At 49.1% G+C, this 13,006-nt stretch overlaps 2 protein-coding genes across 4 annotated transcripts; both read left to right on the forward strand.

Annotated features, from left to right (window-relative positions):
• Positions 1–1,445: 1,445 nt before the first annotated feature.
• Positions 1,446–7,973, forward strand: LOC117855352 (bZIP transcription factor ABI5 homolog). 2 transcript variants are annotated; one of them, XM_034737685.2, is made up of 5 exons: positions 1,446–2,088; positions 6,021–7,139; positions 7,222–7,293; positions 7,423–7,452; positions 7,583–7,973. In XM_034737685.2, exons 2-5 carry the CDS (start codon positions 6,105–6,107, stop codon positions 7,673–7,675), a joined length of 1,230 nt encoding a protein of 409 aa, XP_034593576.1. In that variant the 5' UTR covers positions 1,446–2,088; positions 6,021–6,104; the 3' UTR covers positions 7,676–7,973. The 2 variants fall into 2 exon arrangements, with proteins under 2 accessions (XP_034593576.1, XP_072149931.1); XM_072293830.1 differs by having other exon boundaries at positions 1,446–7,139.
• Positions 7,974–8,865: 892 nt separating this feature from the next.
• On the forward strand, positions 8,866–11,409 carry LOC117857512 (uncharacterized). 2 transcript variants are annotated; one of them, XM_034740209.2, is made up of 3 exons: positions 8,866–9,137; positions 9,640–10,185; positions 10,947–11,409. In XM_034740209.2, the coding sequence occupies exons 2-3, from the start codon at positions 9,642–9,644 to the stop codon at positions 11,174–11,176; spliced, it is 774 nt and encodes a 257-aa protein (XP_034596100.1). In that variant the 5' UTR covers positions 8,866–9,137; positions 9,640–9,641; the 3' UTR covers positions 11,177–11,409. The 2 variants fall into 2 exon arrangements, with proteins under 2 accessions (XP_034596100.1, XP_034596098.1); XM_034740207.2 differs by having other exon boundaries at positions 8,868–9,127.
• Positions 11,410–13,006: the final 1,597 nt, after the last annotated feature.

A 13,006-nucleotide genomic window follows, 5' to 3' on the forward strand; every position in this document is an offset into this window, starting at 1 on the left:
GGATGAAGCAATGCATTGTGTGATTTATTTCATCTTTGAATCAAATACACTTTTGCTTACGTGGCACACTTGAAACATAACCGTGAAACATTGCATTGAGACTGGCTAAAGATAGTTAGTTATTTGTTCTTTTCCCTAATTTTCTTGTAAAATTGGCTTTTAAAACATACTGAAAAATAGTAAATGGTCAAAAGGTACGTCAGGAGCTGACATGCTTTTTTCAAGGCCAGTAGCTGACATGCTTGATCAAACACCACGGACACAGGAATCGGAAAACTTCAACCCCAAGTTTTGTTGAAAAGCTTGCACCTTTTGTTTGACAGCAACGGATGCTTGTTCCTGTTTTCTGTTCTCTGCTGCTTACAAAATGGTCCCGAAAATCTAAAGTCAGTTTGAATCTTCTTTTTGCGAGGTGATTTTGTGAAGAAGGGCAGGCCTTGTCTGAAAAGAGCGGCGCAATCCCTTGAAAAAAACATCTTGAGAACACTGGACGAACAAGTTCAAAAGAAAAGGTACAATATCATCCTAGCACGATTTACCCATTGAGAAGAAGGTTCAGAATTCCCGAAAAGAAACATGTAAAATAAAGGGTTCCCAACAAACCGGACTTGAGGGAGTACTCTGCTACAGCACAATCGGATCCAATTCTCGGAGCGTATCAAGCACAAGCACCGCTTCTTTCGAAAGAAAAGCACAATAAATTCTTCCGTGCATACCTTCCATTAATCCAGTCCATTCACCTTGCAATGCCGATCGGCGGCTCGCATGGGGCTGTGGTCCTGTGGATGCTACACGGCTACACCAAAGCGACCCGACAGGCCAGTGGATGCGCGTACCTGCTTCCTGTGGAGCTGCGGACACCGGATGAGCAGACCGCGCAATTGATTGCACTGCACAACGGAGATTGGACCGTCGCCTGCAAACGCGGAGTGGGGATCACCGTCACGGCACGTATCCTACACGTGTCCGCCCCTCGCGGCCTCTACGTTCTGGCCCCTTCCTCGTTTTCCTACGTCCACCCGCCACGCGCGTGCGCGTGTCTTTTCGATATGCTGACATGGTACCCGCGCGGGACGGCAAACTTACAAACTGAGACCGTGAGGGGCGTGAGCCACTGAACCTTGCTACCTTTCGACCGTGGATCCGTGCCAGCTTTTCCTATATCCATCTACAAACCAAATAAAGGGATGTTTTGAAATGCAATGCAATTCACTAGAGTAGTAGAGTGAGCAAGGGTAAAGTTTGGTTTTGGTTCGTAGACATTAGACAAAGTTCTGGCGATTTTAAACTGACATGCAGCATGCATGATGTCGTACGTCATTTGCTCTCGACAACTCCTGGGTAAACTCCGCGCAAATGTGCCATGCAGATTGTGCCACGCCAGGAGGCGGCCCTCCGGTGTACACCAGCGTTGGTGGGCGCAGCGGTGGCGCTGTCGCCTGTGGCGCGCAACTCGGCAGAGTCTGAGGGCAAAAGCAAGGAGATAATAACGCGCGGCAGACAGCGGCGTTGCCTGCGCCTGCATGGGCAGCAGAGCTGACAAAACCCCGAGGCGGAAGCAAGCCGCATGCAGGGGCTCAGCCGTAGCGGCCCCTCGGAACTCGGAGCCCATCGCCTCCTCCCTCGGCTCCCCTCCCCAGTCCCCCACCAAGGAAAGAAAGGAAAAGGATAGCGATTGCGGTTGCTGGTGGAAAGGAAAGGGAAAGCCAACGTGCCGACGAGCCCGACACGTCCAAATTAAACGACAGGGGGCGAGCAGCGCCAGGCGCGTCGTCTCGTTCTCGTCTCGCCCCCCACGCGGCCGCTCCTATAAGTAATGGCGAAATGGCCGCGCGCATGTCTAGCTATAAAAGCTGAATTGCCTCCGTTTCGGCGCCGCATCCCGCGCCCTGCCAGCTCCGGCACCCACGCTAAGTCATTCTCGCTCAGCGTTTCGCTCCCCGTTGAACACACACTCCTCTTCGCCGCTTCAGCGGCCAGTTGGTTCGCCGCGGGCCGGCCAACCAGCGTTGGGCATCGGCTGCCGGCCGGCCGCAGCGCGCTCGCGGCCGCCGCCTCGGCGCTCTGTTTGGCGCGGCGCTTGAGCAGGTACGCACCGCGCCGCCCGGTCCTTGCTCTCGCCCTCCATTTCCGCTTGCACTCATCTTAATTTCGCTACCGTTTCTGCTTATCTGGGATTCCGTTAGGGAATGCGAGGTGTTTGATGGTGCTTTACTGCGTAATTCGCGATTAGACCTGACAGCAATGGGTAGGAATTAGCTCGGTGGATTGTTGCGGGCCGGGTGTGATACACTGATACTATGCTGTTCATTCCCCATCTTTTGCCGTAATCTTGAAGAAGCAAACTTCTGTTGCTGCATGTTTGGTCGATTGGTCCTCCATTCCTTTACAGTTGAGGTAGCCCATACAATGTGAAGTTGTGAACAGTACCATTCATCTACCAATAACCCGTCAAAATCCCTGCCGAAAGGAAAGCCTACACGAGATCCATTAGATTTTCGTATGTACGATCTTATCGTTGACAAATGACATAGGACTAAACTGTGTACCTTCCTTCGTAAAGAGGTGAATGGTTTTGAGAAATAAGAAAAATTTAGAACGCTAAGACTAAAAGAAGCAACTGCTTACGAGGAAAAGAAGACAAGAAGTGATACTGTAGCTATCAGTGTGGTTTTAGGGCTATCTGCACATGGGCCTACAATGGGCCACCGTCGGATTTATGGCACAAATGCGAGTTACAACGTACCAGCATATTATGGGCCTACAATTGATTCCAGGAGATAGCGATGGTCGTGCGTGGTCCAGCAGCCTACAGATATGTTCAGAACAATTGGCCCGCACTCGGCTAGGAGTATGCTTTCAGCTTTCAGAGTTCAGACTTGACACAAAATGAGAGACGTATCACGTACCGCTTTCTTTTTTCTGTTACAGTGCATCGGGTCCTCCTATGAATTCTTTAGAGATCGATGAACTCTCGAATTAAGTACCTGGTCCTCAAACTTTTGGAATGGTTAATTTTAAGTGACAATTTAGATTCATAACCGAACCTAACGACATCTCCAATCTCCAATGATATATGTTAGTTAGTTGATAGTTCATAGTTGGTGTAGATCCCATACACATGGCAGCTTTGAGATCGTGTTGTGGGAGAGAATTGCATCGAAAAATGAGTGAGACTAGCGTGAAGTGGCAGCTTTGAGATCGTGTTGTGGGAGAGAATTGCATCGAAAAATGAGTGAGACTAGCTCTTCACTTCACGCTAGTCTTATACTGATTGCACTATTTAATTAGTAAAAAATTGATTAACCTAGCTAGACTATTGGAGACGCCCTAAGGGCAGTCCTAACCCAATGAATAGGATAATGCCCAAATAATTAAATGAGCTGCTACCTAGGATAAAATCGTGTGGTAAGGGAGTAAATGAAGAAAGAGAAGGAAATCAGATCTTGCATGGGATCTAATTTCTACACACCATCTAAGACATAATGAGAGATGAGTAGTATTAAATTCAAGGATGGAATAGTGGTGATGATAAAAGATCGTGTGGTAAGGGAGTAAATGAAGTAGAAGGAAATCATGTCTTGCATGAGACCTAGTTTCTACACACTATCTAAGATATAATGAGAGATGAGTAGTATTAAATTTAAGTATAGGATAGTGATGTTTGCATTGGAAGAGTGATGTTTAATACTACCTTCTTGTTCTTGATGGTGTGGAGCTTATAGAAATTAAGGTTTTGGGTTGCGAATTCCCTCAGGTGAATTTAGAGTGATCCACTTCTAAAGTTTGAGAACCCAGATACTCACTTTGACAATTTACGTTATATACTACGACTTTACATGCACACCATAAAACACAGTGACTGCGCATGCACGCGCTTCGAGATTGAATTTTTGAACAGGAGTAGTATACGATCACGCTACGTCCGTGCTAAGTCGGCAACTCCGAGGTGCCTTTCGCGGTGGCCCCAGCGAATGGCGTGCAAAATGTCAACAACGAGCTCGTCAGGCCTCGCGCTTAGCGCACGGCGGGGTCGGCCGTGTGCCCGTGTCCCCACAGAAGCCGTAGGACAACGGGTTTGAGATGGTCTCACGCCTCCTCGCAGTCCTGTCTATCAGCATTCAGAAGTGACCTGTTCCGTTTGGGAAACGGCCAGAGAGCAACGTCACCTTTGGCTACTGCCAGAGCAGAGGACGCACGCAGGCCTAACTGACTCGCAGATCAAAACCCAAAGGAAAACGTGCGCGGATGACCTGCCATGCATATCAAAAGGGCACATCCGGCCATAAGACGCCGCTGAAGGATGGGCGAGTACAAACTCAGGCTTATAACGCCGTAGCGATTGGCTCGTCGTAGAGTTTAGAATAGTATTAGGATTATTCGCTTCAGCTTATAAGCCGGCTAAAAAACTGAAACGACTGATTTGCTGTGAGAGAAAAATACTATTTTGTAGTTGATAAGCCGGCTGAATAAGTTAAAGCGAACAGGTCAAGTATTGCAATGATTTGCATACCAACAGAGGAGAGTGTAGAAGATCCGTCTGCAGGAACAAGAAACTGAACCTACGTAACTCACGACGGAAATGTCCAAGCCAGGAAGTGTCTATCGTTCTATCCACCATCAGAGCATGAGCGAAGCGCATCAACTGCGCTCCCATTAGTTTATTCAAGCGCATACGACAAGCACCACCGGGGCACCGGCACGGCGGCACCGCACCTGGGTTTTCTCGATGCGCCACCGATCTGACCATCCGAGCCGGTTCTAACTTCTAATCACCGTGCTTTGTTCTCGCATGCAGGCTATAAATAAGAGCGGCGTGCAGCGTTCAAGGACGCATTAGCAGAGCACTTAGGCTCTCTGTAAACCTCCACATAGGAAAGAGAAATGGGGAAAGAGAACAAAGTGTTGCTAGATGTGGCGAGAGGCGCTAGCACGTGCCCCCCGTGTTGAGCGGGTCCCACCACGTGCTTATCTTTCCTTCTTTCTTCGCATCCTCTGCCTTGCGCTCGGAGAGCTCCGTGGTGGAGCGGCTGGCGAGTGCAAGGCGAGGTTGCGCGCGGCCGGAGAGCATGGGGTTGGAGCGGGTGGCGAGTGCAGCTCGCTTGGCTCGCCGCATGGACCAAGGAGGGGCACGGTCGCCACGACATTCGGCGGGAGGCATCTCAGCCGCAGCGCCGTGGGCACGGGCGCGGGAGGGGACGCCGGCGCAGGTAACGTCGCAAGCGGCGGCCGGCGGGTGGGGTGCGAACACGATCGGAGGGGTGGGAAGGGCTGCCGGTCGAACGGGGGCAGCGGACGCGGCGGAAGGGCGGGACGAGCTCGCAGTGGGCGGACTCCGCGAGAGCCAAGGTGGGTGGGTGGCGGGGACTCGTGGAGCCTCGCGGGCTCCGCTAGTGGTCGTGGCTTGATGGAACCGCGAGTGCTCGGACACCACGGCACGCAGGTCAGCTGCAACATCGTTAAGCTCGGCATCCTCACTGCGTCGCCAGGTCAAGCACCATGAGACCCGCATGCCTCGCCGTCGACTGCCGAGCCTCGTGGGCTACGCCGCCGGCAGCTGCTCCGACGAGCCGTGGGTGCGCGAACGGCACCGCAGACGAGTCCCAGTGCGTGCGAAGGTGGGGCTCCAAGCTATCGTCGCGAGTCCTGGCACGGCCATGGCCGCGGCTACCGCTGCGGGGAAGCGAGCCGGTGTGGCAGCGCGAGGAGGTAGCCATTAGCCAGGGCCGTTGAGGATGGCGCGTGGGCGAGGAGGCAGGCCGCAGGTGGGCCTGGGCACCTGGCAGAGGGGCCAGCATGGAGGGGGTGGCGCGGAGCTGGTGCAAAGCTGCTGGCCAGCGTCCAGACCTCGCCGGCCGGGAGCTACGGCCAGTGGAGGCGGCGGTCCGTGCGGCCACAAACATAGAGCGCAGGGAGAGAGATGTGAGTAAAAAATCTTTGAATCGTGGGCCCACAAAATTTTAGAAAAGTAGGTGTGAAAGATGATCCATTGAATGCCTCATCTTTATCACCCTCTACAGGTGACGTGTACCAAGTTATAAGAGCTGCTCACTGTAACCGTCGCGGGTGCCATTAGAAGAAGAAGAACTCAGTGAGATAGCGTGATGGCGTCGGAGATGAGCAAGAACGTCAAGGTTCTCGACGAGCAGGAGGTCACCTCGCACCAGCGCGACCAGGGCCTCCGGGCCCGGATCAGCGGCGTGGCGGCGGAGGATCAGGCGGATCCGTTGGCGCGGCAGGCGTCGATCATGTCGCTGACGCTGGAGGAGCTGCAGAACTCGCTCTGCGAGCCCGGCCGCAACTTCGGGTCCATGAACATGGACGAATTCATGGCCAACATATGGAACGCCGAGGAATTCCAGGCCGCCACCGGCGGATGCAAGGAGGACGCGGAGCAGGAGGCGGCGGCGGCGGCGGCGGCGGTGCCGACGGCGGCTGTTGAGAAGGGAGGAGGGAGCGGCGGATTGGTTCGGCAGGGGTCGTACGCGCTGCCACCGCCGCTGTCCCGGAAGACGGTGGAGGAGGTCTGGGCCGAGATCAACCAGGCCCCGGGCGACGCGCAGGCCCACCCCGCGCCGCAGGCCATCGTGCAGCCGCAGATGGGGAGCGGCGGCCTCGCGGCCAGCGGGCGGCAGGTGACGCTGGGGGAGATGACGCTGGAGGACTTCCTGGTCAAGGCCGGCGTCGTGCGAGGGGCCTTCGCTGGCGGGCACGGGCAGGCAGTCGGCATGGTCCCGGCCGGGCCGATGGGCCACATGCAGCAGCAGGGGCAGCTCGCAGCGACTCCCATGATGTACCAGGTGGCGCCGGCCAACGCCGCCGCCGTGTACCCGGTGATGGGCGACGGCATGGGGTACCACAACGGGTATGCCGGGGGCATGGCGGTGGTGCCGCCGCCGCCGCCGTCCCAGTGCGTGGCGCCCGCCGTCAGCCCGGGGTCGTCGGACGGGATGAGCGCGATGACGCAGGCGGAGATGATGAGCTGCATTGGCAACGGAGGGATGGTCCGGAACGGCGGCAGCAACGCCCGGAAGCGCGACTCCCCCGAGGACGGGTGCACCGAGAAGACGGTGGAGCGCCGGCAGCGGCGCATGATCAAGAACCGCGAGTCGGCGGCCCGGTCACGCGCCAGGAAGCAGGTGTGCATGCGCTGTCGTCGTCAATTTCGTGGTCTTTGAGCACGTGACATGCTTGATGTGCTCTGAAATGGTGCTGGTGCAGGCATATACCGTGGAGCTCGAGGCCGAACTGAACCATCTCAAGGAGGAGAATGCACGCCTCAAAGCCGAGGAGGTACTGAGAAGCCGAAACATGATTCTATTCATCAATAATTCCCAATTATTTCTCTTAGCTATCTGTGCATTGATCTGACTCTCAGTCTCTGACCAAAACACATTGTTTTTGCTCCATCTTCTTTTGCAGAAGACAATTCTGCTGTCGAAGAAAAAGATGGTAACGTTCCTCGGTCGTGTGCTATCCTTTTACAGGGTGTTCATCATCTGCTAATTGTCAGTGTAACAATCAACATGGTTGTCAGGCAGCGTGCTGACGGGAACATCCATGTCTCTGTGTCTGTTTTCAGCTGGTGGAGAAGATGATGGAGCAGGCACGGGAGAACATCAACGCCAAGAAGGGCGGTCGCGGCCTTCGCCGCTGCGGCAGCGCCATGTGGTGAACTGTGACTGGTGACTCGCATTATGCAATGCCAATCCGCTTGCCTCCATAGGAAGCCCTGTAGCTGCAACGGTGTCGGTAGCAACATTGTTAGTAACAGTATGCGATGTGGTTGCTATAACATCTGCGAGGGGTCACTAGAGATATGAGCACGAGCTTTGTGTTGGCTTGCTACTGTTTATAAACGGTGCATTGTACAGACAATAAAACCTGCTGTAAGATAACAACACAAACACAAAGCTCTGTGTTCTTGCTCGTGTATATTTAACATGCATGGGCCATACTATATCGTTTGTCTATGCATCTTTTGCATTTGCTTCCGATGTTCTAGTGTGAGTTTTAGTATTTTCTCACAGCACACAAAAATTGCTTTTGCGAAGTGTCTTGTCGCAGGTTTCCTTTTCCTAAACCGGTGACAGGTACACCTGTTGTTTCCAATGTTCGTTGAAGCGTATTTTAGCCTGTACTCCTTGGTTCTTAAACTAACAAAACAGTGAGTATCTCGGAAAAAAAGAGAGAAATTGTTAGGATGTAGGTTGATGCCTCACTGACTCTCAGGTGATAGTGATGAATCGCTTCTGAAACAGAGAGCAACATTACAACATTAGTTTGCAGAAAAATTACTTTTGCGGAGTGTTTTGTTTCAGGTTTCCTTTTCCTAAACCGGTGATAGCTACATCTGTTGTTTTCACTGTTCGTTGAATTACATTTTTTGGGGCCTGTACTCCTCGGTTCTTAAACTAATTACCTTCTACTAAATGTCTTGTATTTAACAGCAAAGTGAGTATTTCGAAAAAAATAAAGAATTTGTTAGGGTGTGGATTGATGCCTTGCTTCAGAAACAGAGAGCAACAGTACATCATAATGCAGAAAAAGTTCATTTGATCATCTCAACTGAAATATGCTTCTTCACCTCCGACCTAAAAACCAGGTTTCAAACCTGTCCACGAGGGATCAGACTGTTTCAAAAGTAGAGGAGGGCGAATATCTGATTTTCAAGTGAAAATTCGGACTGTGAGAGAGTCAAATGGTTTTCCTTACTTTGCAACGTTGCTAGGCCAAATCTGGGCCACGAGCTTCCATTCCCAGGTCGGCAGGCCGCATTTGGGCCTATAAACAAGCTGTGTGCTTTACATCAAGCCCATATACGAAGACTCTCCATCCGAAACCACGGGCCACGGGGCACGAGTTCGTCTCCTCTCCTCCCTCTCTTCAACAGTTCGACACTTCGACGGTTCAACCCAGAGAGAGGAGAGAGAGAGGGACCCCACCACCACGTGACGCGATTCGCGAGCTCCGAAACCCTAGGTCGCGCGAGCAGGGCAGCGCTCTACGGCGAATCGGCGAGGCGGCGTGCAGTAGGACGCCGCGAGGCGAACGAGGCCGATTGGCTGACAAGGGGCACTAAGGAGTGAAGCGCTTCACTCTTGAGATTTGCGGCCTCGAGGGAAAGGTGGGGCAAGGTCTTGCTTCTGTCCTGTTGATTTTGTTGCTGATTTTCGGAGCCTTGTGATTCGAGGGGTTCTGGATGAATTGATCGTGTATCTATACAGTGAATTTCTAATTTCCTGGAATGCATAGAGTATCCCTTTGTTTTTAAGGTTGATCGTGCCTTGTGCCGTTTCGAAATGCTAACTTTCAGAACCATGGGATTGTGCTGATTAAGGATCACGAATAGGTAAACTTCTTGAAGTAGTATGCTCTGAATGGGGAATTAATAAACTCGGCATAACTTGAATGTTAAATCATCGAAACCACTGAGGACTACTTAGAAACAAAATGCAACTGAGCAGGGAATAATACTGAATGGCACTATCTCACTGAAATAACATAAGTCCTATATATTGTGTGTATCAAACAAGCTGTAGTTTCATATGGTGAAAGGGTGCTTTTATAATTACTATGTTTGTTGTGCTTGTTGGTCCTTGATTTTTTCTGACTCCGTCTATATATAATGACTTGCAGAGATGGGTTGGGGAATATCCAGGTTGATTGGACTGAAGGCTGCTGTCCTGCTTTCTGTGGCATATTTTTTCCAAGGACTAGGAGCGACCCTTATCTCATTTCCCCTCATATATGTGTCCATGATTGCAATGCTAGTCTCGATAGCTTCCCACCCAGCAATTGATCTTCCTTTACTCCTTGGCAAGGCATCTGATGGAAGCTTTCCTTTGTGGTCATGGATCATTTTTTCTCCATTTCTTCTTTTCATCCACCTGTTTGTGCTGCTACGAAGATTTGTGAAAAATGAGCCCCTGTACACTGAGATTGCAGATGGAGTGTTTGTTGGAGGATGGCCTTCTTCAGTTGAACGCCTGCCACCAGGTGACCCTGCAGTCATAGATTGCACGTGCGAGCTTCCAAAAAGCTCGACTCTATCTAATAATGCATATCTGTGTATTGCTACCTGGGATACAAGGGCTCCTCAGCCATCACAGATTGAGTCTGCGGTGCGATGGGCTATAAGAAAGCGTTCACAGAACAAACCTGTTTATGTCCACTGTGCCTATGGTAAATTCCATTTCCTCATTTCTACTTTGGATAAGGAACTATATTGTGTTTCCCTCTGTGTTTTTGTCTTGAAAATACTTATATTAATAGGAGAAGAAAGAGTCATACATAGACTCACACACACAGACACACGCACACACGCGTGCACTTAGATCACAGAAAATGCCTAATTGCCTGAAAGAGCTCAAGAAGGACCTGACCACTAAAAATAGGGATTTAACCCACTAAAAAATTGCCTAATTGCCTAATTTCTGTAGTTTAGTCATATTAGGTAACTGTTGGGACTAGAGATAGGAAACAAATATACTGATACATTATTTTTCAATTTTCATGTCATCTTGTTTGCATGTGGGTTATTTGCCATGTCTATTTATTTTTGCTTATCTGCGAACAAAAAGTGAAACTGCCATGGGTAAGCTGAACACCATCTGCATTACATTCAGACTGTATCAAGGTTCATCTCATAAATAGTGGAGGTAGTCTTGTAATAGTATCAATCTTTACCTTAAGCGATTGTTTGGCCCAGTTTAACCTAAAAAGTTAAAATAAAATTAAGCTTAAGCTGGATATGGCACCCAACTCAATTACTAAACCTTTATTTTTCCTCTTAGCTTAAACCTCCTTGTTACTAGTTTCCATATAAAATCTCTTTATACTGGCTTGTGCATACCAATTTCCTCGCTTCTCTAATAGGCCATCCAATTGACTTATTGAGCACTAGGATTGGCAGGTTATTTAATAGCATTTTATATCTCTAACAGGTCATGGCAGAAGTGTCTGTGTGATGTGTTCCCTTCTTGTTGCACTTGGATTGGCTGAAGATTGGAAAGCTGCTGAACAAATGATTCGTAAGAAGCGTCCTTCTATTAGCATGAACACTCTTCACCGCAAAAGCTTGGAGGAATGGTCGAAACATTTGCTCCCCTCCTCAAAAAGAAGTGCGGAATCAGATGTGAGTTCTGTTATCCATTCGGATTATAAACAAAAATGAAACCCACAGAAGGAACAGGCCTGTTCAGTAACTGTGATATGTGACATGGGCTGTACCATTCAGTAGACTTCTTTTCTGCTTCCTTGTAGATGTCCATGGTTCATTCTCTAAATTATACTTTTGTGGTAAGTATGTTGTATGAACTATATGTATTAAGTTTTACAACTGTAGTTGCACTGCTGGTTCCGTAACGAATATTTAGTGAGCCTGCTCATTGAATGCTTGCCAGACAAGTGATGTTGCCGAACCTTTTCTTCTCGCCAAAAAAAAAGTATTCTCTGCTAGGCTGATGGGTTCTCATTTATAGCTAAATGTGATATGCTTCCCTTGTTCAGCAACCTGCATTCATATCGCCGCTATGTTTTCTTCACTTGATTGGGAAGTTAGTGTCCAGCTATTATTCACTTTCGTTTGTTGTGTATGTATTTCATCTTTTTTTTTTCAATCCTGCGAAGTTTTCTTGAGAAGTCTTCTGTCTTCCTTTGCGTACATACTTTGTGTTTTGGATGCTCTTGTGGCCTTCTATCCATTCCACTATTTGTCGGGCCTTTTCAAATCACAATTTTGCAGTCAAAGGGGGGTGAAAATTCAGAGCTGCATGATTGTGAAAGTGCATTTGGTTCCTAAGTGGGTTTTGGTGTTGATGACATGCATAATTAAGGACTAACGACTTTATCGAGAAATTTACAGGTTCAAATCTATAGAAGTGCAAATGTGTAAGAAAGGATCCTAAATATTGGTGGAAAGGTGTTCAAGCATAAAGGAAAATTGATTTATTACTTTCTATTTTTGAATTTGAGTATAGAAACACCATATTATAAAGGGGGACACGGCTAGTTGGCTCGAAGAAATCAAAGTGCTTACTTGAGATGCTAACTACCTATGAGAGACTCCTTAATCATACACTTGCATATTTTATTTCTCACAGTTTCTGTGAGTGTCGGAAGTTCCGACACCTGTCGGATGTTTTCAGAAACTTCCGATAGGGGGTGCTTAGTGAATTTCATTTAATTGTGTTGGAAGTTTTGACCCTGTGTTGGAGATTCCGACAGATACATTAATAGCACAACAACTAGTTTTTGGGCTCGCGTATTTATACCCCCTCAGCTCCCTCTTCCTTTACTGCTGACGTAACCCGAGACAAACACCTCCAAGAACATTCAATACTTCTCTCTACTTCCTTCTTGAGCTAAATCTTTGAGAGTTTTGAGCTAGAGCTTGGGTGAGAGAAGGATTTGAGGTGTGTGACTCTACCTTTGAGTGTAAGGTCAATCAAGTTCATCTCAAGAGCACTTGAAGCATCTTCGTTCTTCGATTCGCGTTAGTTACTATTGAAGCTTGCTTCTAGACGGTTAGGTGTTGCCCGTTTGAGCACCCTCTTTGTGTGGTGCGTTCGGGAACGTTTGTATCACCCCATTCTTCGTAGATTTATAGTAAGTAACCCAATCCTCCTTTGTGATTGATTGGGAGAAGTAAAGGGTTAGTGAGGACCCGGCTCTGTGAGCTTCTCAATGAAGACGTAGCTTCCTTAGTGGGAGTGAATTTCGGTAAACAAATTCTTGGTCTCGTGTGCTTATTGTTTTCTTCATTTCTAGTTGATATAGAGCTTGTTTTGTGCCGATCTATTATCTCGTGAAGTTCCTTCTATAAATTCACCTGCAGTAATATCTAGACATCTTTGCTGAACTTTTGATTCAAATAGATTCTGCAGAAACCTGTTTAAATTTGAATCTCGTAAAGTACCTTTTACTTTGTCGGAAGTTTCGCACCTGTACCAAAAGTTCTGACTCTGTCGGAAGTTCCAGCCCAGTGTCGGAAGTTCCGACGTAT

This window comes from Setaria viridis, chromosome 5 (assembly GCF_005286985.2).
Source record: "Setaria viridis chromosome 5, Setaria_viridis_v4.0, whole genome shotgun sequence".
Lineage (NCBI taxonomy): Eukaryota > Viridiplantae > Streptophyta > Magnoliopsida > Poales > Poaceae > Setaria > Setaria viridis.

Bases quoted from the DNA above. Each gene is read 5' to 3' on its own strand.
- LOC117855352 (XM_072293830.1), top strand. From the start codon at position 6,105: ATGGCGTCGGAGATGAGCAAGAACGTCAAGGTTCTCGACGAGCAGGAG. The intron at 7,294-7,422 runs GTACTGAGAAGC...CTTCTTTTGCAG, and splicing joins CACGCCTCAAAGCCGAGGAG to AAGACAATTCTGCTGTCGAA. The intron at 7,453-7,582 runs GTAACGTTCCTC...GTCTGTTTTCAG, and splicing joins TGCTGTCGAAGAAAAAGATG to CTGGTGGAGAAGATGATGGA.
- LOC117857512 (XM_034740209.2), top strand. From the start codon at position 9,642: ATGGGTTGGGGAATATCCAGGTTGATTGGACTGAAGGCTGCTGTCCTG. The intron at 10,186-10,946 runs GTAAATTCCATT...TATCTCTAACAG, and splicing joins TTATGTCCACTGTGCCTATG to GTCATGGCAGAAGTGTCTGT.